Genomic DNA, 26,373 nt, shown 5'->3' with positions numbered 1-26,373 from the left:
TACTCCTACAAAACCAATTGGGGGACAATTTTTTTTCGACCTCAGACCTCCTCTTTCGTCATTCAGCAGCGGAAGGATCAGACCCGTCCGATCGAAACGCTTCAATCCGTGCGTCCATCGTCCACGTCCGATCCACCAACCCGTCCGCCGCCCCACGCGACCGCGCCTCCCCCCGACGCCGCCTCCCCCCCTGGCGACACCCGCCTCCCCCCTCGCGACGCGCCACACCCTCGCGACACCACCTCCCCGCGACCCCGCCGTGATCGCTCTACCGCCGGCGCCCTCGCCGAGGCCGTCGCGCCCGATCCACTCGAACGCTCATCTCCTCCTGCGATCGCCGGCGCCCTAACCCTCGCCATCACCGTCGCGACCGAGCCACGAATGCGACCCCGCCCGCCACCGCGGCTCCACCTATCCATCGCCCAGCGTCATCCCCACGCCGCCGCCGCCGCCGCGCAGCTCAGGGAAGCTCGCTCGAGGAGGTAGAAAGACCTCTCACCTTCCCCCTATTTCCAATCCCTCCCGCCCCCACCAGATTGGGGAAATTCCGCGCCCAATCCGATCGGCTCCGGCCGCCCAACCGCAATATCCGGACGCCGGTATCCTCTCTCTTTCTTGGTGCGGATTTTCTTGGTTTTTTGATTTGTGCGGAATGGGATGCTGCCGAACGGCAGGGTGCCCGCCGCACCCGCCACCGTGGCCAAGGGGAAGTGGCCCGGCGTCCTGTCGCAGAGCGCTTCGTTCCCGGCGCGGGGGCTGGCCGGCGGCGCCAAGAAGGCCGCCGCCGATGGCGATCGCGGGGCCCGTCTACGCCAGGGTCGCCTGGGAGGCGGTGTATGTGGCGGAGCTGGCTCCGGCGCCGGCGTCGAGGGGCTCGGCGGCGTACGATGGCCTGCCCCTGGGCAATGCTGCCGGCACGCAAACCGCGGCGGTGAGTTTGGTTGCTGCCTCGTGCTACGGTCGTCTCCGCGCTCAATTGGGTTCACTGTGCTGCTGGGCTCGTGTTGATTGGGCGCCGGTGATTGCAGGAGCTGGTCGGGAGAGGCCCGACGGGGATGACGAGTTGCCACCAGTGCCGCAAGGTTGGGGCCGTCCTTTGGTGTTCCAGCTGCGACAGGAGAGGCTACTGCGCCGGCTGCATCTCGAGATGGTATGTCGCACCATAGTCTGTCAGTAATCAGTTACAGACTAGAGCTCGTAGTGAATTAGCGCATAGAAAGTACCCAGGCTTTGGGCTATTGTTAGGTGATTGCAGCAGTGTCCACCTAGACGCGCACCAGATCTCTATGACCACACTGAAGGAGATATTGCAGTAATTACTGCTGCGCGTTACGTTGCAGTTCTGCTCAAACCACCTACAAAAATCAAAAGCACCTGTGTATGTAACTTGCAGAAAACATGCGCTATCTTAGGCACTTGCAAATGGAACTTTCAGAAAACATTAAGTACCTTAGGGCATTCTTATTGCGACATGCATAAAAAATGCAAGGATATTTAACTACTCATTGTCTTATTTGTTTCAGTAGCATAACCTCTGGGTTGGCCTCTTAAAGGCAAAATTTGGCGTCAGTTCATTCCAAATCGTTAGATGCGAAAGCAACAACACACAACTTCAGGTGCAACAGTCATCATCTTCTCATAAGATAGTACAACTTCTGAGTCATAGAATTTGTTATATAACTTGAGTTGAAGATGGTCTTCTGGTGCAAAACTGCAAGCAAGCGAAGACGGTCGTGGCCAATGGATCAGGATCAGCGGCGGCGGCAGGTTGGTTTCGGTTCGCTCTCCGGTTGGATAGAGGTAGCGTGTTTGTCGTGTTTGCTCAATTGTGGGGGGCGGGATTGAATTACGTGAAGGATGGGCGGTGGACAAGAAGCTGAAGGTGAATCCGGCATGGACGCCTGTTGCTCGCCGGTCGATGGTAAAGATCCTTCCTTGACTTCTCTTGCTTGAAGCTGGCATCTTTTTCGTCTATTTTTAGTTGCATTGTGGTAAGACTTTGGTCCGGTTTTCTTTGACTTAGCCTGCCCAGTCTGAATCAGTGGATTCGGCCGCGCCAAATGATGTAACTGCCGCAGTCCTAGTGTAAGTGCGGGACCACTACTAATCCAGATTTGGGCGTGCGTTTTCCCCCTTTTGCGTCGCAATTTCAGTTATCGTCTCTAAATAGAATGCACCATTATTGTCGGTTGCCTGGACATTTGCTATTGATCCCATTTCTGATGCTTGTTAGAAATGATTCAATCAATGTTGTTGCCTTACTAGATCGATTAATCAGAACTGTTATCAATTTATGATTTTTATCAAAAGGCTTGGCATTTCGTTTTGCTGAAACTCTTGATATTGGGTATCAGGTCACATGAGAATGCTGCCAAACCATTGAAACAAGCGCAGCCAGGGGAAACAGACGATGATGTGCGCTCCACCACATTGTAAGAAATTCTTCATGATAGAGTGATAGCCTCTTATTTATTCTTCCACGTGGTATCAATATGATTGTCGTCATTCTGTGTTGTTTTGCAGAAGTACGAATACTCCCCATGTAGCAGCTCGCAAGAGTGCTGCTACTGGCTTTAATTTCAGATTGGAATAGCGTGCTGAGAAGCGAAAGGAGGTGAGCACTAGATTGGTCAGGTTTGATTGTCCCTTCCATTTAGGCGAGTTTAGTCTGTTCAAGAAATGGCAATACTTTTGGTGTTTGGTTCTTGTCAGTTGTGATGAGCTGTGAAGTGTTCTCTTCTGAGATGTAGACAGCCACCAAGTGGTTTTGGTCTTATATTTGCATATGGCTGTATGGACTATTAGTCAAAACTTGAATATGTGACCTTAATTTCCCCTCTATTTACATGCACTCTATAATCTCATAATAAAATGGTTTTGAGATTAAAATACTGGTTTAGCTCTACATTAGAGGTTCCCAAATTTATTTAGCATTATCCCTTATTTTTGTGCAATACTATCTCTTGCAGGGTCTTTGCTCTAGCTACTGTTTTTCTCTGGATGCTGTCAAAAACTTCAGTTCCTTGGATATTACTTGCTGACTGATCTACTTTTATTCCCCTAAGTCCCTAGCAATTTGCTGCTACTTCCCATTTTAGTGATGTCCATAGTATGTAAATGATGTGGCTTGCTGTAGTTTGTTTCGTGTTTATTGAAAGATGAATCACAGTGTGCCCTCTAATGTAGGCTGTAATATGGAGGACCTGGTGCTGTAGTGCGAAAGTATCAGTTTTTGTTAAAATTTGACAGCATCGCTCTCAAGTCAGTACATACATAACAGTTGTAACATGTAAGTATACTGCTTTGATTTGCTTATGTTTCTGAACTTTGAATTTAATTCTTTGTCAAATTCAATTTCAGCTAATCTTTTGTTCTGAGCTTAGTTGCCCAATTTCCTAATATTGCCATGCTGATCTTAGTTGTCCAAGCTTGCGGGAACTTTTTTTTGCTTCTCTTCCATATAAAAATTGTGTTTCCAGTGCTTGTACTTCTGAATACATCAACTCTATCTGCGATCTCTGCACCTCTGCTCTCAGCCGGTATTCTACTGAAGGAGAACCATGCTGCTGAATTTGACTACAAGCAGGTCACATAGCTGACAAACATTTGTGTTTTTCTTGAACTGTTGATGCACCCATGGACAGTAATGCCATTTAAGATTTTGCTGAATTCAGGTTCATAAAAAGTTCTACAAGCGATTTATTCTAAGGGGGCAACACTGAAATGTCCATGGTCAGCTTGGGATTCTGAGGTGTGCACACTTACTAGATCATCAAAAATAAAAAGGACTAAAAGATAGAAATTACAAGCTGTTAAATGTTAAGTCTTTATGGGGAGGTTTTGTTTCATAGGAATCAATTTTGTCCATATGTTTGCCATCTGGTATTATTCTGATTATGTAGCAAAACTACCGGGCAACAAGACATGCAAGTAACTAACGCTTGTTTTATGTATACGAACATGAAATTTTGTGCTATATGCTTATGGACAGGCCAATATTAATTCATTTTTTGATGGAAAAGCTTGATAATATGGCTTGCCAATTCATTCAAATATTCTCTATGAGTTATCTATTGTTACTTTAACGTAAATGTGCTATACGATTATTTTGGAAGTTCGTTATTACCTTCTACTATCTATTATGGTGATAGCCTTGTTGCTAAAGGAACTTACAGAATATTGCCTTGTTGGTCTCATCTAAGCAATTGGTTTAGCTGGTTAACTACTTGGCATACCAAAGCACCCTGAAGCATGAAGGATTATTCTTTCCGCATCATACTTCTATGGGGATTGAAGCCAAGTGCTGTGCTCTGAAGGATTGTTTCACTGTAAGGGAGTGTTTGGTTGTGTTCTTAATCAATTTGCTACCTCAAAATATCTTGCAAATACTTTGATCCCTCATGCACGTCATTTCTTAAAAGAAAGTTGTAAAGGAATTTCTATCAGTGTGCTTTATATATTTTAGAACTTCAGTTTGCAGCTCATCAACAATAAATACATGGCTCTATCTTAAAAATCTAAAACTTTTGTATAAGAGCTAGACTTTGTCCCTTTTTTCTTACTTGTATCAATTTTAGACTATGCTTGTATGAGTGAATTTTATTTTTTAATCACCCGTAGCAACGCACGGGTATGGACCTATGGTTGTAAAGTGTTCAAAGTAATATTCCCAATGCTGTATTTTTCAGGCTCTATGTTGATCTACCTTATTCCCCCATGTTTTTTCTTGATTTCTTATGTAAACATGGTTCTTTCCTGGTCAATTGCTTCTGATGGCAGGTCAGGGCCCAAAGGGAGCGAATACTAATGAACCTGGCGCAAGCAGTTTGCACTGTCAATCCGGCAGCTAATGGAGGCACTACCGGTTCACCATACTTCTGGTTCAGGGAGAGAACTCTATTGTGTGATTGCGTCTTTGTTAACCTCCCTGCCTTTTCCTTTTGTTATCACAACCATGAACAACAAGAACGAAGAATTAAATCATTCTATTTGATTTCTTGGTTATTCGACAAGTATTGATTGCATCCATGGTGTGTTTGTGCAGCTTGGCAATCTTGATCTATGGCTGACAATGTGCTAAGCCAATGCTTAGCCAACTACAGCAAACCAATATCAGTTGCTCAGCATGAGATAGGTTTGTTGTATATAATTGCGATTTGAAGGTATGGTAGATTTTCAAATTTTTATGTTGCCTCGTAACAACGCACAGGCACAAACGTAGTACTACTAAAAGAACGAACTAGTACTACTAAAAGAACGATTGGAAGATAATTTTTTGGGTGCGACCTTGATCTTGACCCCATCTTCTTTGGTCATTCTGCCGACTCTCATCCTACGCTATCCGATTGTCTCCTCGTACGATCTGAGCCTACCAACCCCTCCCCCAACCTGCCTCCCACCCCGCACGCCAGCCGACGGTTCCCATCTCTTCTGCCCCACCGCCCTCTCCCTCGCTCCGCCCCAACACCCTCCCCCTCGCCCACCTCGTGCTGCCGCCGCCCGCCCACCCTCCCCTCGCGACGCCACAGCCCACGAGCTGGTCTTCGTCGACGCCATCGCGTCATCCAGCCATCCTTGCTCCGCAGCGCCGCTGTCCGCCATCCCGCCGCCGCGAGGTGTGAGAACCGCCCAATTTAATATCATTTTAAGCGAAACCGTCGGTCTTTATCGTAAAGATGAGAGCTAACACGCACTCGCACCAATGGCGCGCTACGGGTTAACCCACATCTGAACTACTCAGAACCAACTTGGCCTTTCGCCGAAAATAACATTAAACCCGGTAGTCCCGGTATGCGCTCCAACATATGCCCAGAATCACGCATATGCACATACCGTCACAAGCTCGTATATCACCATTGATCCACAAAGAGCAATTTTAATACAAGGTTAAGCCATTACTCATTACAAATTTAACATAAAGAAAGGTTCCAAGTCTCTTAAGGTGCGAAAAGGGATACAAGCCTCGGGCTCACAAATAACATAGGAGATATAAAAACCATAAAGTTTAATGTTCAACATGATATCCCAAAAACTATGCGCAGCGGAAAGATAACGATAATAATAATAATAATGGCGTCTTGCTCAAGGACGCCATTGACCATATCGACCTATTCCTCGCCCGCGCCGGGTTCGGCGGGGTAGAAATGGCCAAACACCACTTCCGGCTCACCTGCAACTTAGTTAAGAAATATAGCAACATGAGTACAAAGGTACTCGCAAGACTTACGCGAATATATAAACAAGGAGTATGCAAATGAGGGCTCACAAGAAAGCTTTAGGGTTAAGTTGTTAGCATAAGCATGAACTTACTAACCAAACCTATTCTAGCATCCTAGCATTTTAATTATCTTGCCCAACCCACCACACAATTTTTAATTAAACATTGACCAACTATAAGAGGTGACATAAGCATCATAAACCACATGCGACCAAGATTGATACACTACGAAGAATTCGTCGAAACTTGAGCTTGCTCATAACCGAGAGCGCGGCAATTCGAATTGATTCATTAACCTTGCAAGGGTGTACAACTTTACCCACACGACACAAGGACCATGCGACTCTCCCAACCGATCACGTGGGGTGAGGGGGTACTCGCGTCAACCTTTCCCGACGAGTTCTAACCGTTGAACATCACGCCTAACTTGCGCGGAGAGTTACCTAGGTCCACCGGGGACACCCCTAAGGCTCTCTACAAAGCCCCACGGCCACGCATCTAGGAACGTGCATCAACGATTAAAACTAGAGGGTATTTGGTTTATCCACCCCATGAATGGATATGTGGTAGTACGATAAGTGCTCAATTTCCAAGGTCATCCACGGACGGTCCTTAATCGGTTCGAGCGGACTAAGCCTCCGAGACTCCTTTCTCTAGGCCCTACCTTCCGCTCAAACCCCAAAAACCCACTTCCAACTAGACCGATCCAACCAACAACCCTACACCGGATAACATGATCAAGATGAACAAAGGTGGTGAAACAAGTGATTCTATTCCAACTTTCCCTACAAGATATATACCAACTCTAAGCACAACTAAGCATTTAGTTAATTAAGTTGCAACTAGCTACGTGTGCCAAGGACATGGATATACAAATCAAGGGAGGACATTGCATGAAAATAGGACCAACGATGCAATAGATAAGTAATTATCATAAGCATAGATACCCAAGTGAAGTAACTAAATTTAAGCAAGTTAAATAGGTCAAGGAATCATGCTTAGCTGCTTGCCTTGGTTCTCTTCTTGCTCGACCACACACTCGGCTCCCGGCTCGGTCTCAACGAACTCGGCGGGCTCAACGGATACGTCCTCCGGCGTCTCGGTCACTAAAATGCATGAATGAAATGTATGCATTAGGATGATGCCAATGATGTGAAAATGAGATGATATGCAATGATATAACCATAGAAGAAAAAGTCACATCTACGCGAAAGCAATATCATTAGGGTAATACAAGATCGATTACTAATTTAAATTCTAAGCCCGAAGGCAAACTCGCTCATGCAACAAATTAACAAGAACAATTCATGATTTAATTTCTGCACCCAGAGGATATCAAAATAAACTCATAAGAGTTGAGTTCGCATCAAAAACTTATTTGCAGAATTACTTATGATATTTACAATTTTCAGCCACTAAACTTAAGATAAATCTTACAAACCATGCAAAACATTTTCAAAAATCCTAATAAAATTACCAGAGGTACAAGACATGATAAAAAGGATAACAGAAGTGGTTTTACCATTTTATCAATTTTCTATCAAAAGATATTCATTTTATAAGATTGCAGGCAGCAAAACTAAAAACACATTAAAAACCTATCAAACAGTACTGGAACATATACACCACTTGCACTATGAGAAAGAGCATTTGACAGGGAATATAACAAACTTTAGTTTGACATTTTTAGAGCTCCACAAGATAAGATTAAGGATTAACTTAGTTTAACAAGAATAATTTATAACTTAAAATACAGAACTCTAACATGCATGAACTTAATTTATCTAAGTAGATCTATTACAGAGGATTCAAACAAAACAATTTTCACAATTTTTGGAGATCTACAGCAATTTCTACGCAAATTACAAAATCACATGAAATGATAACGGGGGAGAACGAGGCGGCCGGTGCTAGATCCACCCGGATCTAGCACCCCTGGGCACCGACGGGTGGGCCCAGGCGGCCAGCGCGCGGCCCAAGCGGAGTCAAGGCCGGCCGCGGCCTTGACCCGCCACGGGGGGGGCGCCAGCACGCGCCCGCGGCGCGGCCCGCGCGCGAACGCGCGCGCACGCGGCGCGGCGGCTCGGAGTGGAGGGAGAGGAAGGGGCAGGGGGGGCGCGTGGTTTGAATGGGGAAGGAGGAAAAGGAAACGGCGGCTCGGGGGAGGAGAAGAGGCGCGGCGCGCGGGATTGGGCGGAGGTGGAGCGGCGGCGGCGGATTGCGGCGGCGGCGGCTCGGAGTGGAGGGAGAGGAAGGGGCAGGGGGGGCGCGTGGTTTGAATGGGGAAGGAGGAAAAGGAAACGGCGGCTCGGGGGAGGAGAAGAGGCGCGGCGCGCGGGACACGAGGGGGCGGCGGCCACGCTGGACGGCACAGCGGCCGCCGGCGTGCCGCGCCGCGCGGGCGCCCAACGGGCAGGCGCAGAGGCGCGGGCGGCGCGGAGAGGGTGGCTGACGGGCGGGCCCAGGCGCGCGGGGGAGAGGGGAGTGAGACAGACAGGTGGGGCCGGGAGGAAAGGGAGAGAAAACAAGCAACGGTTCAACTCACAAATTCAAAAACGTGCACTTCCCGGGCTCCAAAAATCCCCAAAATTTTATGGAAGCTAGATTAAATCATCAAGAACACAATGCAACAACAAGAGTTCAAAAATCTGTTATGGATTGTTCACAAAAATTCAAACAACATTGCAGTTTTCAAACTTTCCAAGAATTTTATGGCTCGGGTTAGGCATTCAAAAATTGCACAAAAATATCCACAAATCACCATTTGAAATCTAGTATTTGAATAAAATATTTGGGGGCATAGTCATATAGCAAAATTTAAACTTACTTCACAACTTATACATAATTCTCACAAGAAAATGAAGGGTCACATGTAATTAAGTGCATATGATGCTCCATAATGCTTGGATGATGCTCATGATGATTTGTTTAATTTTAAATCTCGTGCTTTAAATTTTTGGTTCGTGACAAATCTCCCCCCCTTAAGAAAATCTCGTCCCGAGATTTGGTAGACCAAAGACGATCGAGCTTCGGGTGTATTAAGGCCATATTCACCTAGACAAGGTAACATCGAAGAAGGGATGTGCAAGGCATGGGTAGTGTGGAGCGGTAGGACACCTTTAATTTCTCTTCGATGGTGATTGTGTACACATATAAGATATCTAGAAGGATGAACTTCTTAAAGAAGGTTGGGTGCGGTGGGAGAAGCTTGAGGACTCACTCATTGGAAGAAGAAGTCGGGGTAGTCTTGACGTAAACGATCCTCGCGTTCCCATGTGGCTTCGTCTTCGGAGTGGTTGCTCCATTGAACTTTCACAAACTTCACCATACTTCGCTTTACTTTCCTTTCAACGTGATCTAGGATGGCAATAGGATGCTCTTCGTAGGTAAGACCCGCTTGAAGATCGAGTGATTCAAGGTCGATGGCGTCGGTAGGAACACGAAGGCATTTCTTCAATTGAGATATGTGAAACACGTTGTGAACGGTGGAAAGTGATTGGGGAAGATCCAATTGATAAGCCACCATTCCAATCCTTTTTGTGACTTGGAAAGGTCCGACGAAACGAGGTGCCAATTTACCCTTGACCCGGAAGCGACGAGTACCCTTGAAAGGAGAGACCTTAAGATAGACATAATCACCGACTTTGAAATGGAGTTCACGGCGGCGACGATCGGCATATAGCTTTTGACGGGATTGGGCAATGCGAAGATTTTCGCGAATGATCTTAACTTGGTCTTCGGCATCTTTCACCAAATCCGGGCCAAAGAAAGGCCTTTCCCCGGATTCGGACCAATTGATGGGCGTTCTACAACGCCGTCCATAAAGAGCTTCAAAGGGGGACATCTTGATACTTGCTTGATAGCTATTATTATAAGAGAAATCCGCAAAAGGCAAACAAGTGGCCCACTTCTTCTCATATACTAGAACACATGCCCGTAACATATCTTCAAGGATTTGATTCACCCTCTCGGTTTGGCCATCGGTTTGAGGGTGGTAAGCGGTACTATAGGTGAGGTCGGTTCCCATGGCTTCATGAAGACTTCTCCAAAAGTGGGCAACAAATTGCGGACCACGATCGGAGACAATTGTTTTAGGAACACCATGAAGACATACAATGCGAGTAAGATACAATTCCGCATATTGCTTGGCTCGGTAGGTAGTCTTGACCGGAAGAAAATGAGCCGATTTGGTTAAGCGGTCAACAATTACCCAAATAGAATCATACCCGTGAATAGTCTTCGGCAACCCGGTGATAAAGTCCATTCCAATATTTTCCCACTTCCAAGATGGAATAGGCAAAGGTTGAAGGGTACCGGCCGGTTTGAGATGCACGGCTTTAACCCTTTGGCAAACATCGCACTCGGCGACATATCGAGCGATTTCCCGCTTCATGCGAGTCCACCAAAACCTTTGCTTGAGATCTTGAAACATTTTGGTGCTACCCGGGTGAATCGAGAATTGAGAATTATGAGCCTCATCAAGAATTAAGCGCCTCAAGTTGTGATTCTTAGGCACGACAACACGTTTCCCAAAGAATAGAACCCCTTGATCGTCATAAGAAAAACATTGAGCTTTACCCTCCTTCATGAGTGTACGAATTCGGGCCATACCTTTGTTATTTCTTTGAGCTTCCTTAATTTGATCATATAGATCGGACTTGATTATAAGAGCACCGAGATGACCTTCCTTGACCATTCCTAACTCAAGTTTCCGGAATTCATCACAAAGAGTATGAAGAGGAGGTCCCAAGGTCAAACAATTGCATTGAGCCTTGCGGCTTAGTGCATCGGCAACGACATTCGCCTTGCCGGGATGATAGTGAACTTCAAGATCATAATCTTTGATTAACTCAAGCCATCGACGTTGCCTCATGTTGAGATCGGATTGGGTGAAGATATATTTAAGACTCTTGTGATCGGTGTAGATATTGCAATGATTCCCAAGAAGATAGTGACGCCAAATCTTTAGAGCATGGACCACGGCCGCAAGCTCCAAATCATGGGTTGGATAGTTCTCTTCATGACGCTTGAGTTGACGAGAGGCATAAGCCACCACTTGGCCTTCTTGCATAAGAACACAACCAAGACCGACGCGCGAGGCGTCACAATAGACATCGAAGTTCTTGTGAATATTTGGTTGAGCTAGAACGGGAGCGGTAGTAAGACGATCCTTAAGAGTTTGAAAGGCTTCTTCGCAAGCTTGAGACCATTCAAACTTGACCCCATTTTTCAACAATTCGGTCATAGGCTTGGCAATTTTTGAGAAGTTTTCTATGAACCGGCGATAATATCCCGCAAGCCCAAGAAAACTCCGAATATCGGTGATGCTTCGAGGTTGCTTCCAATCAAGGACATCTTGCACCTTGCTAGGATCGACGGCGACTCCATCCTTGGAAAGAATGTGACCAAGGAAGGATACTTTCTCGAGCCAAAACTCGCACTTGCTAAACTTAGCATAAAGACGATGCTTCCGAAGTTTTTGTAACACAACATGGATATGGTGAGCATGATCATCCCGAGTCTTCGAGTAGATAAGAATATCATCAATAAAGATAACCATGAAGATATCGAGTTCCTCCATGAAGATACTATTCATTAAGTACATGAAATATGCCGGGGCGTTGGTGAGGCCAAAGGACATGACGGTGTATTCATAGAGACCATATCTAGTAGAGAAAGCCGTTTTGGAATATCCTCTTGACGAATTTTAATTTGATGATACCCCAATCTTAGATCAATCTTGGAGAAATAGCGAGCCCCCGATAATTGGTCAAACAAGATATCGATTCGAGGAAGAGGATACTTGTTCTTGACGGTGACCTCATTCAACGGACGGTAGTCAACGCACATCCGTAGACTATCATCCTTCTTCTTCACAAAGAGAGCCGGGCATCCCCAAGGAGAGGAGCTCGGACGAATAAAACCCTTATCCAAAAGGACCTTGAGTTGCTCTTTCAATTCTCTTAGCTCATTAGGTGGCATACGGTAGGGACGTTTGGAAATGGGAGCCGTCCCGGGCATTAACTCAATAACGAACTCCACCTCACGATCGGGAGGCATGCCCGGTAATTCTTCCGGAAAGACATCCGGATACTCGCAAACCACGGGAATATCTTCCAACGCCGTGGTTTCGGTACCCGCCAAGGAATAGAGACAAGCTTTCTTTGTGGCGAGGGAGAGGAGAACCCTATCCCCGGAGGGGTGCAAGAGATCGATGGTGCGTGGCCCACATTTGATAACCCCATCATGTTTTCCCAACCAATTCATCCCAAGAATTACATCTAAGCCTAGCTTATCTAGAATGAGAAGATTTGCTCGAAAAGTGGCTCCCTCAATAAGAATTGGGACCTTATCTACAAAGTGCTTAGAGATGATTTCCCCACCCGGTGATTCTATGTGGTAAGGTCGTGGTAGGGTTTGCATTTGGAGTTTGCTAAGCATCATGAACTTCTTGTTAATGAAGGAAAGGGTTGCTCCGGAATCGAAAAGAACGAGGGCGGGATGGGAGTTTATAAGAAGCGTACCCATGAGCACTTCGGCATCGTCCGGAACCTCTTCCGCGGTGGTGTAGTTGAGACGGCCACGCTTAGGAGCTTGCGATGGCTTGGCTCCTTGGCGTGGGGCTTGCGGTGGAGGGTTGTTTGGTCTTGGTGCATTGGAGGTGCCGCCTTGCCTTGGTGAAGGACAATTCTTGGAGATGTGACCCGTGCCACCACAATTGTAGCACGGACCCCTTGGAGCGCCGCTTGGGTTGTTCCAAAAGGCATTGGCCGGCCTTGGGGGTTGTCCTTGAGGTGGTTGAGGATGACGTACCACCCACATCGGGCGCGGTGGTTGCGCACCCGGCGCGCGCGGTGGGGGAGGTGGCCCCACACGTGGGCGAGATGAGCTACCACCCGCCGAAGTAGGAGCGGGACGCTTGTGCTTAGCTTCGAGTCTCTTCATCTTGTGCTCGGCGCGGATAGCAATGTTCACCAAGTCGTTGAAATCATCAAACTTGGTGGTGGATAGCTTGTCTTGTAGCTCTTCCGAGAGGCCGTCATAGAACCTCTCCCGCTTCTTGGCATCGGAGGACACTTCATCGGGTGCATATTGTGATAAAGTGTTGAAGGCATTGACATAAGCCATTACATCCCGATGGCCTTGGGTGAGATTGAGGAATTCCTTTTTCTTGATGTCGATGATACCTTTAGGAATATGGAAGGAGCGAAAAGCCGTCCGGAATCCTTCCCACGTGAAACGGTGATTGGCGGGTTGAGAAGCCTTCCAATTACGCCACCAAGCCCCCGGGGCATCGTGGAGTTGGTGAGCGGCGAATAAGACCTTATCATGCTCATCACATTGGATGAGATTAAGCTTTTCTTCAATGACGTGAAGCCAAAAATCCGCGTCAAGAGGGTCCTTGGAGCCACGGAAGATTGGTGGGTTGGTGCGGAAGAAATCCCCAAACTTGTTTACTTGCGGCTCCTCCCTAGGAGCTTGAACTCCAATGTTGCCCAAGTTGCCGATGTGATTGACCAATTGCCCAAGTAGTTGAGTTTGTTGGGCAAGCACATCCGCGAAAGTGGGGTGGACGGGAGGTCCGGGAAGATCGTTGTTGTTGTTGTTGTTGTTGTTGTTGTTGTTGTTGTTGTTGTTGTTGTTGTTGTTGTTATTGTTATTCCCACCCGAACCGTTCCCGCGGTTCGCGCCGGTTCCCGAACGCAAATTCATCCTAGCAAGAATTTAAGATAAGTTAGCGGCCGAGGAAGAAATGATAATCTCAAGGAGAACAACGGAATGACAAGGCGTAGATAATGACTTGACTTAAGATCGAGATTCGAACGGTAACTTATCAAAGAAAATATAATAAAGTGGCAGATTTAGAGAGCAAGAAAAACGGAAAACGGTCACCCACATGATTTATATTTGTTATTTGCGTATGCGTGCATGCATGCAACATATGAGTGCAATATGTCGTCACCTCACATCGTTTCCACATGATAATATAGGGCTCATATATAACTCTTAAGGGAGCACGTATGAAAACATTCAAATAACTCACATAATTAAAATACTAGTAACACATCGAGGCATAACCATAATCATGCAATTAACTTGTCCTTAACTCACAAGCATCCAAAAGAGTTTAACCATCACAAAATGAGCGCGTCTTAACGTTCTAGCGCTTAGTTCCACCTTACAACCACATTACCCCAAGTGCCACGTCCCTCCTACTAGCACTTGGACTAATGGGCGTCTTTCCCTCTCTTTAGTCGATAAGCCATCATGGGTCAAAAGGCTCCGGAAACCCCAAGAGACTCGCACGGGTGGCGGGCACCATGCGGAACCGACGCACGGGCAACCCCATCGTAATGGGATTGTAAGAACCCCGCGTCTCGGCCCAAGTACCCACCACATGCGGAAAGCGGTGCGACGGAGGAGCTTCCTCATGCGGCGTGCTCCGCGCCCAGCCGTCCATGATCTTCCTTGGCAACTTCATCGAACGAAGGTACGGCTCCACTTGGTATTGGAGGCGGACGAGACGACTCCTTGTCTCCTCCAACTCCCATACCAAACTCCGGTGCGCCATCTCGTAGGCGGAAATGGTGTCCGCCATGCATGTCTCCAAAGTGTACGGTCCCATCGGAGGCGAGACAACATGAGCGATGGGATCCTCCGGTCCCCGCACCGGAAGGTAGGTGAACGGAGCCTCCCAAAGCTCACGGTGCTCGTGACGAAGACGGGCGATGGCTTCACGTGCCACCTCTTGAATCACCATCTGCACGGAGGTACCACAGGCGCGGAAGTTGTACCTCACAGCTCCCACCATCCACCTTGGCTCAAGGTGGAGGCTCGCCATGTAGTCCACCAAACCAACACCACAGCCGCGAGCATAGACCTCATACTCGGGCTGGAAAAAGTAGTGCGAGCTCCTCAACATCTCGTTGAGGATCGCCGGGAACCCGATCGTGTCCGGAGCGCGAGTCGCCATGATCAAAGTAGCCATCCATTCAATAAAACATAAGAAATTAAGCATATTTAATTGACAGGTGAAGCATTAGAGAGAATAATAGCTCTAAGACAAAGGGAGAAAGTTAGCAATCAATCCTTAAGTTCAAATTTTAGAAAAAATAAATATTAATGCAAGTATTCAATTTTATTTCGCTCTCAACCCCTTTTTAGCAAACTTTTAAGTTCACTTTGTGGAACCTGGGCTCTGATACCCGCTGTGAGAACCGCCCAATTTAATATCATTTTAAGCGAAACCGTCGGTCTTTATCGTAAAGATGAGAGCTAACACGCACTCGCACCAATGGCGCGCTACGGGTTAACCCACATCTGAACTACTCAGAACCAACTTGGCCTTTCGCCGAAAATAACATTAAACCCGGTAGTCCCGGTATGCGCTCCAACATATGCCCAGAATCACGCATATGCACATACCGTCACAAGCTCGTATATCACCATTGATCCACAAAGAGCAATTTTAATACAAGGTTAAGCCATTACTCATTACAAATTTAACATAAAGAAAGGTTCCAAGTCTCTTAAGGTGCGAAAAGGGATACAAGCCTCGGGCTCACAAATAACATAGGAGATATAAAAACCATAAAGTTTAATGTTCAACATGATATCCCAAAAACTATGCGCAGCGGAAAGATAACGATAATAATAATAATAATGGCGTCTTGCTCAAGGACGCCATTGACCATATCGACCTATTCCTCGCCCGCGCCGGGTTCGGCGGGGTAGAAATGGCCAAACACCACTTCCGGCTCACCTGCAACTTAGTTAAGAAATATAGCAACATGAGTACAAAGGTACTCGCAAGACTTACGCGAATATATAAACAAGGAGTATGCAAATGAGGGCTCACAAGAAAGCTTTAGGGTTAAGTTGTTAGCATAAGCATGAACTTACTAACCAAACCTATTCTAGCATCCTAGCATTTTAATTATCTTGCCCAACCCACCACACAATTTTTAATTAAACATTGACCAACTATAAGAGGTGACATAAGCATCATAAACCACATGCGACCAAGATTGATACACTACGAAGAATTCGTCGAAACTTGAGCTTGCTCATAACCGAGAGCGCGGCAATTCGAATTGATTCATTAACCTTGCAAGGGTGTACAACTTTACCCACACGACACAAGGACCATGCGACTCTCCCAACCGATCACGTGGGGTGAGGGGGTACTCGCGTCAACCTTTCCCGACGAGTTCTAACCGTTGAACATCACGCCTAACTTGCGCGGAGAGTTACCTAGGTCCACCGGGGACACCCCTAAGGCTCTCTACAAAGCCCCACGGCCACGCATCTAGGAACGTGCATCAACGATTAAAACTAGAGGGTATTTGGTTTATCCACCCCATGAATGGATATGTGGTAGTACGATAAGTGCTCAATTTCCAAGGTCATCCACGGACGGTCCTTAATCGGTTCGAGCGGACTAAGCCTCCGAGACTCCTTTCTCTAGGCCCTACCTTCCGCTCAAACCCCAAAAACCCACTTCCAACTAGACCGATCCAACCAACAACCCTATACCGGATAACATGATCAAGATGAACAAAGGTGGTGAAACAAGTGATTCTATTCCAACTTTCCCTACAAGATATATACCAACTCTAAGCACAACTAAGCATTTAGTTAATTAAGTTGCAACTAGCTACGTGTGCCAAGGACATGGATATACAAATCAAGGGAGGACATTGCATGAAAATAGGACCAACGATGCAATAGATAAGTAATTATCATAAGCATAGATACCCAAGTGAAGTAACTAAATTTAAGCAAGTTAAATAGGTCAAGGAATCATGCTTAGCTGCTTGCCTTGGTTCTCTTCTTGCTCGACCACACACTCGGCTCCCGGCTCGGTCTCAACGAACTCGGCGGGCTCAACGGATACGTCCTCCGGCGTCTCGGTCACTAAAATGCATGAATGAAATGTATGCATTAGGATGATGCCAATGATGTGAAAATGAGATGATATGCAATGATATAACCATAGAAGAAAAAGTCACATCTACGCGAAAGCAATATCATTAGGGTAATACAAGATCGATTACTAATTTAAATTCTAAGCCCGAAGGCAAACTCGCTCATGCAACAAATTAACAAGAACAATTCATGATTTAATTTCTGCACCCAGAGGATATCAAAATAAACTCATAAGAGTTGAGTTCGCATCAAAAACTTATTTGCAGAATTACTTATGATATTTACAATTTTCAGCCACTAAACTTAAGATAAATCTTACAAACCATGCAAAACATTTTCAAAAATCCTAATAAAATTACCAGAGGTACAAGACATGATAAAAAGGATAACAGAAGTGGTTTTACCATTTTATCAATTTTCTATCAAAAGATATTCATTTTATAAGATTGCAGGCAGCAAAACTAAAAACACATTAAAAACCTATCAAACAGTACTGGAACATATACACCACTTGCACTATGAGAAAGAGCATTTGACAGGGAATATAACAAACTTTAGTTTGACATTTTTAGAGCTCCACAAGATAAGATTAAGGATTAACTTAGTTTAACAAGAATAATTTATAACTTAAAATACAGAACTCTAACATGCATGAACTTAATTTATCTAAGTAGATCTATTACAGAGGATTCAAACAAAACAATTTTCACAATTTTTGGAGATCTACAGCAATTTCTACGCAAATTACAAAATCACATGAAATGATAACGGGGGAGAACGAGGCGGCCGGTGCTAGATCCACCCGGATCTAGCACCCCTGGGCACCGACGGGTGGGCCCAGGCGGCCAGCGCGCGGCCCAAGCGGAGTCAAGGCCGGCCGCGGCCTTGACCCGCCACGGGGGGGGCGCCAGCACGCGCCCGCGGCGCGGCCCGCGCGCGAACGCGCGCGCACGCGGCGCGGCGGCTCGGAGTGGAGGGAGAGGAAGGGGCAGGGGGGGCGCGTGGTTTGAATGGGGAAGGAGGAAAAGGAAACGGCGGCTCGGGGGAGGAGAAGAGGCGCGGCGCGCGGGATTGGGCGGAGGTGGAGCGGCGGCGGCGGATTGCGGCGGCGGCGGCTCGGAGTGGAGGGAGAGGAAGGGGCAGGGGGGCGCGTGGTTTGAATGGGGAAGGAGGAAAAGGAAACGGCGGCTCGGGGGAGGAGAAGAGGCGCGGCGCGCGGGACACGAGGGGGCGGCGGCCACGCTGGACGGCACAGCGGCCGCCGGCGTGCCGCGCCGCGCGGGCGCCCAACGGGCAGGCGCAGAGGCGCGGGCGGCGCGGAGAGGGTGGCTGACGGGCGGGCCCAGGCGCGCGGGGGAGAGGGGAGTGAGACAGACAGGTGGGGCCGGGAGGAAAGGGAGAGAAAACAAGCAACGGTTCAACTCACAAATTCAAAAACGTGCACTTCCCGGGCTCCAAAAATCCCCAAAATTTTATGGAAGCTAGATTAAATCATCAAGAACACAATGCAACAACAAGAGTTCAAAAATCTGTTATGGATTGTTCACAAAAATTCAAACAACATTGCAGTTTTCAAACTTTCCAAGAATTTTATGGCTCGGGTTAGGCATTCAAAAATTGCACAAAAATATCCACAAATCACCATTTGAAATCTAGTATTTGAATAAAATATTTGGGGGCATAGTCATATAGCAAAATTTAAACTTACTTCACAACTTATACATAATTCTCACAAGAAAATGAAGGGTCACATGTAATTAAGTGCATATGATGCTCCATAATGCTTGGATGATGCTCATGATGATTTGTTTAATTTTAAATCTCGTGCTTTAAATTTTTGGTTCGTGACACGAGGTGCCCTTGTTTGCCATTGCACCGCCCCCTACATTGCGCCGCCGCGACCTGTCCTCCTCCAGCCCTGTGCTTTGGCATAAGAATCCATCGTGAGCAAGAGCGAACGACTCCGATGTGCCATTCGACGCTGCTGCCAGCTCTCCAATAGGCTGTAGCATGGCATAGCTGCCCCCCGGAGATCACGCTGACCCTTGCGCTCTAGCTATCCCCATCTCGCCGTGCGCCCCCGCGCTCCAGCCGTCCCCATCCCCCAGAGCTGCTGCTGTCGCGCCATCCAGCCATCCCTGTCCGGTTGTTCAACAGCCCCCGCACATTATCGAACCCGCGTCCAAGCTCCAACCCTTGATCCACGGATCATGCGGTGATAGCTGGGCGCCTGGGCCCCTTTGTCCTCGGTCCTGGAGCAAGGCGCGGCGACAAGGAGAAGGAGCGAGCTGATGTCAGTATGGTCGTCTCCGTTGATGGTGATTGGTTTCTTCCTCCCTCCACACTAGTAAGCAATCCATCCTAACGTTGTTTTCTGTTTCGGATGAAATCCAAATTTTTCCTTCACTCCCTTCCGTTCTTAGAAGATTCATGGTGTGTCTCCCCTCTCTGACATTGGCCGTGTGTCCCCTTTTCCTGCTCTCTAATCTGTTTACTTCCTGCTGCTGCTGGACACCAAGAAGCAAAGAGATGAGAGTACGTGATGCTTGAATTTCTTCGCGAAACACTAAATGAGTAGCAAAATCATCTTTTGCCCTTGAAATTGTATGTTTTGATGGCTATTAGTTGTGGGAATTAGAAAGATGAGGGATGGATTAGAAGTTACCTTAAGGTTGCAGATAGAACAGAACAGTCTCTACAAATGCCATAGAGTTGCTAAAGGTATTTTCTTTTCCATTATTGCTTCTGTAGATTAAATGCTATGAAAGAGAGAAACAATCTCTGGTACAATATCGTTGCTAATCATAGGTACTCTGTCTACTTTGCCTGGTTTAGAATTTTAGAATTTAGATTTGGGAATAGGCTTTGATAATCACTGGATTGCAAAAATAACAGATTGGTTGATGTTGGTGAACAGCAGGCAAGATTTTCCTTGTGATATTCTTTTCAAATTCAGGTATAATATTTGCACTATTTATTTCTGCATTGATAGTGCCTTTCTTGTCTATTTGCAGGTTGCCAACTAAACAGGGCATCCGAACAGGGTATTGCATTCAACTAATTTCCTTGGTGGATTGGTGATCTTGGTGACATGTTTTCTCTTCTCTATGGTTTGTGTTACTGTTGTTCAGCATTTTTTTATTTGGCGATGGAACAAGATTGAGAGGAATAACATACACATCCACCCCGGCTAAGGGTGTTGATGATTTTATTTGGCAAAATAGGCAAAATCGTCCCCGAACTCCTGGTAAAGGGTCAAGTTCATCCCCGTACTTTTCCGCAGGCTAATTTAGTCCTCGAACTATAGTTCTTCGCTTCAGTTAGATCCTTCAGAGGAGTTGGACGTCCACGCCGTCCGCGAACGCATGACGCACAATACCAAAAGATCTGTTTGCCTTATTCTATCGAACTGGCGTGTGCCCTGCTCGTCGGGCTCTGGTGCGCGTACCCGGACCGCAGCCTGCGCCCCACCATCAGGCAGGCCGTCAGCGTGCTCCGGTTCGAGGCGCAGTCATCAGCTGAGTCCAGTCTGATGAAATGGCAGGCGAACAATACATCGATATAGTGCTGGTAGCTCCCGCTCAGGGCCGCAGCCCTTGACTCAATGTATCATGTTCAAAGTCGCGGATAATAAAACAAATGTCTCATGTTCAAACAAAAGCCATTACAAATTGAAAGTCACTACATGATCTTCTCAGATAATACAGGATGCTATCCTGATTTTTTCTGTCCTCCTCGTGCAGCTGAAGTAGATTTAATCTTTGCAATTGCACGGCCGCCTGTAACATTGATGGTTGCTTTTGCAGATGAGGTGGGATGGCCTGCACTTGTCTCAATGACAACAGAGGCATTACCAACAGCAGAGGCTTTAGCTTTAGAGTTGGACATCCCAAAGGACACCAATCTACTCTTTTTACCAGTCTGCAAAACAATTGAAGTTAGATCAATTTAATGGAATAAGGCATAGAGATTGATCACAGTTACCATTTACTAACCTGAATAAATGATGTACCAGTTCGTTCACTATAATACAATCCATAGCCCTCAATTGCCTTTCTCTTAGTTGACTTTGTGCTCGAAGATGCAGCTGGGCCCTTTCCTTTAGATGTTGCTGGTTCAATGGCCAATGGAGCATTATTATTGTGAGAAGAAGATGGTCCATGAGAATGGTCAGGATTATTGCCTGATGTCGAGTTCTGCTGGTGCACAGTAAAGGGAAATAGTTAGAAGCATGTCACTCTTATTGAGAAAAAGAAAACATAAATCTAAAAAAGATGAAATGTGTAGACACCAGTTCCACAGAGCATGTCTTAGAGTTGTGTCCAGTGCCTTGGCAACGTCCGCATCTAATCTTAACTCCAACTCTGGAGGACTTAGTACTCAAGTTCACTCGTTCTGAAGGATCCATCCTCCTTTTTGTTTGTGGTCGACCTGGCATCTTCTTCACTCTAGGAGGTAACGGTCTAGGATTTGGAGATACAGGCCATGCAAACTCATGCTCTACTGGTGGCAGGACATGCTGGTAAGTTGTCTTGTATTGGTCAATGGAGAAACATGCATTTACATAATTGTTAGGCTCATCTGACATTGTGAACAGGGCAGCACAAGCATGTCGACATGGGATACCTAACGCTTGCCAATATCTGCAGGAACATGTCTTCTGTCCTAGATCAACTGTGAACCTCCATTTTTTGTCCCTCACTTCAAAACCAGAAGCACCATTCCATAAGACATGACAATACTGAGTTGCATGCCTTATCTTATTTACCTTCCTGAGAATGTTGGGGCATATAGCCATTGTCCATCTCTCACCATTACTCCAGTTCTCTTGAATCCTTCTAGTCACCATGATACGTATGTCCTCCAACATGGCTATGATAGGTTTAAATCTTGCGTCTATAATCCAGCTGTTGAAAGATTCACTGACATTGTTATCAACTGACTCACAATTGGACCCAACCTTGAACCAAGCCCGGCACCAATGTACTTGATCTTGTTTTTGCAAATCATTCCATCCTTTAGGTGTTTTTGCTGCCAACTTATTCTTGTAATGATTGGACATCATCTCATTACATGGCTTTGCAATCTTCCAAAATCTCTTTTGATACTCCTGTAACCTATGCTTTTTTCTCCAGTTTGCATAAATGTGCCATGCGAACATTCGATGCCCAGCCATTGGAAAGTACTGGTCAATTGCCTTCAGCAAACCCTTCTGTTTGTCTTTAAGGAACACCCATCCATCAGCACCATATGGGATATTCAAATCTTTAAGGTGGCCAAGACACCCATCCATCGGCTTACCTCCTGCAGGCAGTTCCTGCCCTCCTCGTCCTCTCTTCACAAGGCTGTGGATCCTTGTCTACAACCTGGTTGCACGCTTCCAAATCATAGTCGTCCTGCTATTTGAATCACTTGCGGCCAGCTTCGCCTTCTCCCCCTCAGTGTCGAGGATGGAGGGCCGGCGGGCCGAGAAGAGTGGCTTCTGGCCGTCGGCGCTGGCTCTAGGAACCCCTCCCAGCTCACAGTGGCGGCGGCAGCCTTAGCGGATAAGATGGAGGGCTGCAGCCCTGTGGGAGGGGTTATCGATAGAACAAGGGCAAACAAGTCTTTTGGTATTGTGCGTCACGCGTTCGCTAACGGCGTGGACGTCCAACTCCTCTGAAGGACGTAACTGAAGCGAAGAACTATAGTTTGAGGACTAAATTGGCCCGCGGAAAAGTACGGGGACGAACTTGACCCTTTGCCAAGAGTTCGGGGATGATTTTGCCTATTTTGCCATTTTATTTCTTTCTTTTAGTTGATGTCACGTGATCCTGATAGAGACCAGGCTGGATTCATTCTTGATTGTACTGTCTAGCTGATGATGGAGTCAAGATAGATGCCAAACAAGATAATTCTTGCAAATTCTGCTTCAGCGATGGTGGAATGGATCAAAGAAAACAGTCAGCAGTGTTCAATGCTCTCAGGTCACTCTGTTACATGAAAAAAAAGCTTATGTTTGTTCTCGTTGATGCCTAACTTTCATGTTCGCAGTTTGAAATATTTTTTTTATGAAATTCTGGAGCATGTGGCTTATCTATTTCAAATTATTTCTTGGTCATTTAACATGTAAAGCTAATTAAGTTATATAGGTCCTCTCCGTAATTTTATTTGGTTTATCGTCTGCCAAGTTAATCACTGGCTGAATTATGTCAGATGCTTAAGCACTATTAGAGCAATTGTTATTTATGCTAAAAAGTTAATCAACTATTCCTAGACATATATGCACAGGTGTCTGTTGCGGAGCGCGGACAATGGCAAAGATGGCGGCCATGGTGCAGATCCAGGATGCTTGGTGGATGCGGGAGCTTGCGGTGGATCCATAGCTTCGTCGCTGGTGTGTGTGTTGTACGAATCCCTCCACGACTGAGCTCCTTCCATATCCAACCATGGTGCTTTTGAGTCAGGATGTTAGGTTGGAACGGGCTAATGATTATTCTCACAGGTGAGATGATATTCACCGAGTTAGAACAACAATTTATGTTTCAAAAAGTCCTCCAGTGAACCTCCGAGTAATTGACAGCGTAGATTCATGACCAAGAACACCATTGTCCTGCTTGGAATGCCCTTTTCCTGCAAGAGATTTTTTTGCTCTGGTATTGGATTGTTCACTAATTTATTATATCGTTTGATATTATATCATGGTTGGCTGTAGGTTGTAGTGTTTCAATTTTTTGGGCCTTTACAATGAACAATCCCCGAGAGAATCGGGTGCAAAGCTAAGCAGTTCAGGCTCTTGTGCTAAACCTGTACAAGCGCATTAGGCAGTCAGCAAGAAACGTTTGAACGGTGAGGGATGGATAATCACATCAGAGTTGGATTAGAGATGTCAACGAAGCTCTCTCAATGCAATCCATGTATGAACTTGCCCAGCTCTGGTGTGTGCTTGACCCTGCATATCAACTATTTTTCCATAGTATTCTGATTAAGCACCTGCATAAACATGAGAATTTTCCTACTGTTTGTTTTCTTTCAGCAAAGATCTAGAGAATTCTCTTATACCCTAACCTGCTCCATAAACTGTAGGTTTTTGAACTTTGTTTGCTCTCAATCAAGGTGTTTTGAGTATATCTTTGTCTTATATTTTTGTGTAGTCTCTATTAGAAAACTTGTTAGTGATCTCTGTCTACTACTGCAATTTAAATATCAACCTCTAGGCTGACAAGTGCTTATTACTGTTGGAGCTTGTCGCAGAGATTGGATATATTTGGAAGGATTTCACTCCTTTTCTTTCTTTTTTTGCCATCATCATGTGGCTGCCTCTTGCTTTCTCTAATCCGTGTCCATGCTGTGGCATTTCATTTTCATTACTACTTCTAGCATCATATAATGGAGCATCCAAGCTTGAAATGCATTTGTATCCTTGGCCATCTCTAGTTACATGTTGCAAAGTGGATGCTATTCTCATATTATTCTCATATTGTTTATCTTATCCATATCCCTATCCAATTTTATTTGCTCAAGAGTGAAGGCACAACAGCAAGCGGCAACTCCCTCCATTGATCTGCAACGAGATTGATTTACCTTGAAATAACCTTCCTCTTTCGTGGTGCTTGATATCTAGCTATTTTATTATTGTTATTAGAAATAGCTGAACTTATGTAGCTTTCACACAATATTACTGCTATAATTGCAATGCAGGAGCTTTTGGTTATAGATGATTTGCTATCAGCTCTTATGGGTATCGATAGATGATATATTTCTATTAAGAGATCTCATGGAATGAAAGGTTATATTATCTTCAAGATTGATTCTTCGATGGACCTTGCTCTCTAGGTAACCCCTAAGTGTACAGCCCACAGAATCACAAATAGAAAAAGGTGTGGTTGGCGTTTTAATTGATATTTCTCTTGCAGGAATTAACTTGACGAATCTTCCCTTTTGTGTGAGGACTATATGTTGGTAAACCAGTTTGTCGAGTCCAGATCACATTTCAAAAATGGTCTAGGCAACCGTGCTCTGGGTGCAGCTCTAAGAGCATTTCTACTGATACAACCCCTATCTGTAGAACAAAAATTTGAATAATGCTTCTATGCTCTTGTGACAGCTATGTTGTGCGGATGTTTCTACTCTTATTAGGAGAATGTCGAGTGGTTGCAAATTAGACCCTCAATTTACTCTTCTATTTGAAAACGTGATAGAATCAGAAAGAACATAAAAATAATTGTGTCATGTTGCTAGAGTTCAGTTATATTCTAACATGAATTTTTTTCTTGAGTTGTATATATTCTAGCTGAGATAATCTGTTGATAAGACATCGACCTTCTTAAGTCACTATTATTGTCATCAAGGATGTCTTTGTCAGTATAGTTGTATTGGTGCTCATCAATAAAATTCAGGGATGGTCTACGTCAGTATAGCCATATTAGTGCTTATCTGTAAAGTTTGCACTTTGTACAAAAGTCATTTAGTGTTCTTTTCTCTTTCTTTATAAATGAAAACTATGATCAGGATTATTAGACAATGGTTGCTTGTCAGGTAAGTTTTCTTTTGTTGCATTTTCCTTTTATCAATGCTCTTATGATTAAAAGTCATGTTTGCTCTTTAGCAGATAATAATGAGTTCATTCAATGTACGGCTGACATCACGCCAATGTGGAGCAATGGGAGGCAAGGAGGTTGTTTCTGACAACTAGCCAACGCGGAGCTATGGCAAGCGATTGGGGCAGTAGGAGGTAAAAAATAGAGGTGGTCATGGGAAGGCGAAAGTAGGGAGAGAGTGGAAAAGCGAGAGAGGAAAAGTGATAGAGTTGCACGATTTTATACTTTTATTATATTGTATCACGTATCTAACTATTTGTTTGTGTACTTTGGGATATAAACATGCATGGTGCATGAATATTTTTATATCAAAGAGTATGTCTTTGTTGTTTGCATGTAATTTACAAATATTTTATATGATGAAAATTGATGCTCATAAGGAAATGGGTACGGACCTATTCTTAGAAATATAATATATGATTATACTTAACTGAATTTCCACACAACTCATCAAACTTGTCTAAATGTAAATACATTTCCAAGGTTTTTATATTCAACAACAAGTAGTTTTATCCATGGCAATGCACACGCACGAACTTAGTATATATAGTATATTGCTATTTTGTGCCTATGCTCACTGTAGGTCACATTTGCGCCACCTCCAGTTGCAACACTAGAAGCAGTTCAGTTGCAACTCTAAAATATATG

At 45.4% G+C, this 26,373-nt stretch overlaps 1 protein-coding gene across 16 annotated transcripts; it reads left to right on the top strand.

The window, feature by feature from the left end:
- Positions 1–155: 155 nt before the first annotated feature.
- On the top strand, positions 156–26,058 carry LOC112879786. Of its 16 annotated transcripts, none has more exons than XR_003226172.1 (14): positions 912–931; positions 1,029–1,150; positions 1,524–1,616; positions 1,728–1,767; positions 1,857–1,921; positions 2,355–2,432; positions 2,524–2,614; positions 3,187–3,586; positions 3,675–4,328; positions 4,780–4,901; positions 5,045–5,162; positions 20,161–23,112; positions 23,417–24,961; positions 25,042–26,058. XR_003226172.1 is itself a non-coding variant. In XM_025944187.1 (11 exons), exons 1-8 carry the CDS (start codon positions 658–660, stop codon positions 2,591–2,593), a joined length of 810 nt encoding a protein of 269 aa, XP_025799972.1. In that variant the 5' UTR covers positions 156–657; the 3' UTR covers positions 2,594–2,614; positions 3,187–3,586; positions 3,675–4,328; positions 4,780–5,026. The 16 variants fall into 16 exon arrangements, 3 of the variants coding, with proteins under 3 accessions (XP_025799972.1, XP_025799974.1, XP_025799973.1); XR_003226169.1 differs by having other exon boundaries at positions 1,728–1,921; positions 3,675–3,751; positions 4,215–4,328; XR_003226164.1 differs by having other exon boundaries at positions 1,728–1,921; positions 20,161–20,256; positions 20,953–23,112.
- Positions 26,059–26,373: the final 315 nt, after the last annotated feature.

Source organism: Panicum hallii, chromosome 2 (genome assembly GCF_002211085.1).
Source record: "Panicum hallii strain FIL2 chromosome 2, PHallii_v3.1, whole genome shotgun sequence".
Classification (NCBI taxonomy): Eukaryota; Viridiplantae; Streptophyta; class Magnoliopsida; order Poales; family Poaceae; genus Panicum; species Panicum hallii.
Note: the sequence above shows the minus strand (reverse complement) of the source record. Positions and strands in the feature narration are given on the sequence as shown.

Excerpts from the sequence above, each read along its gene's own strand:
- LOC112879786 (XM_025944187.1), top strand. The coding sequence starts at position 658 with ATGCTGCCGAACGGCAGGGTGCCCGCCGCACCCGCCACCGTGGCCAAG. Across the intron at positions 1,151-1,526 it reads GCCGGCTGCATCTCGAGATG|CATAACCTCTGGGTTGGCCT; the intron begins GTATGTCGCACC and ends TTGTTTCAGTAG. Across the intron at positions 1,768-1,856 it reads AGGATCAGCGGCGGCGGCAG|GATGGGCGGTGGACAAGAAG; the intron begins GTTGGTTTCGGT and ends AATTACGTGAAG.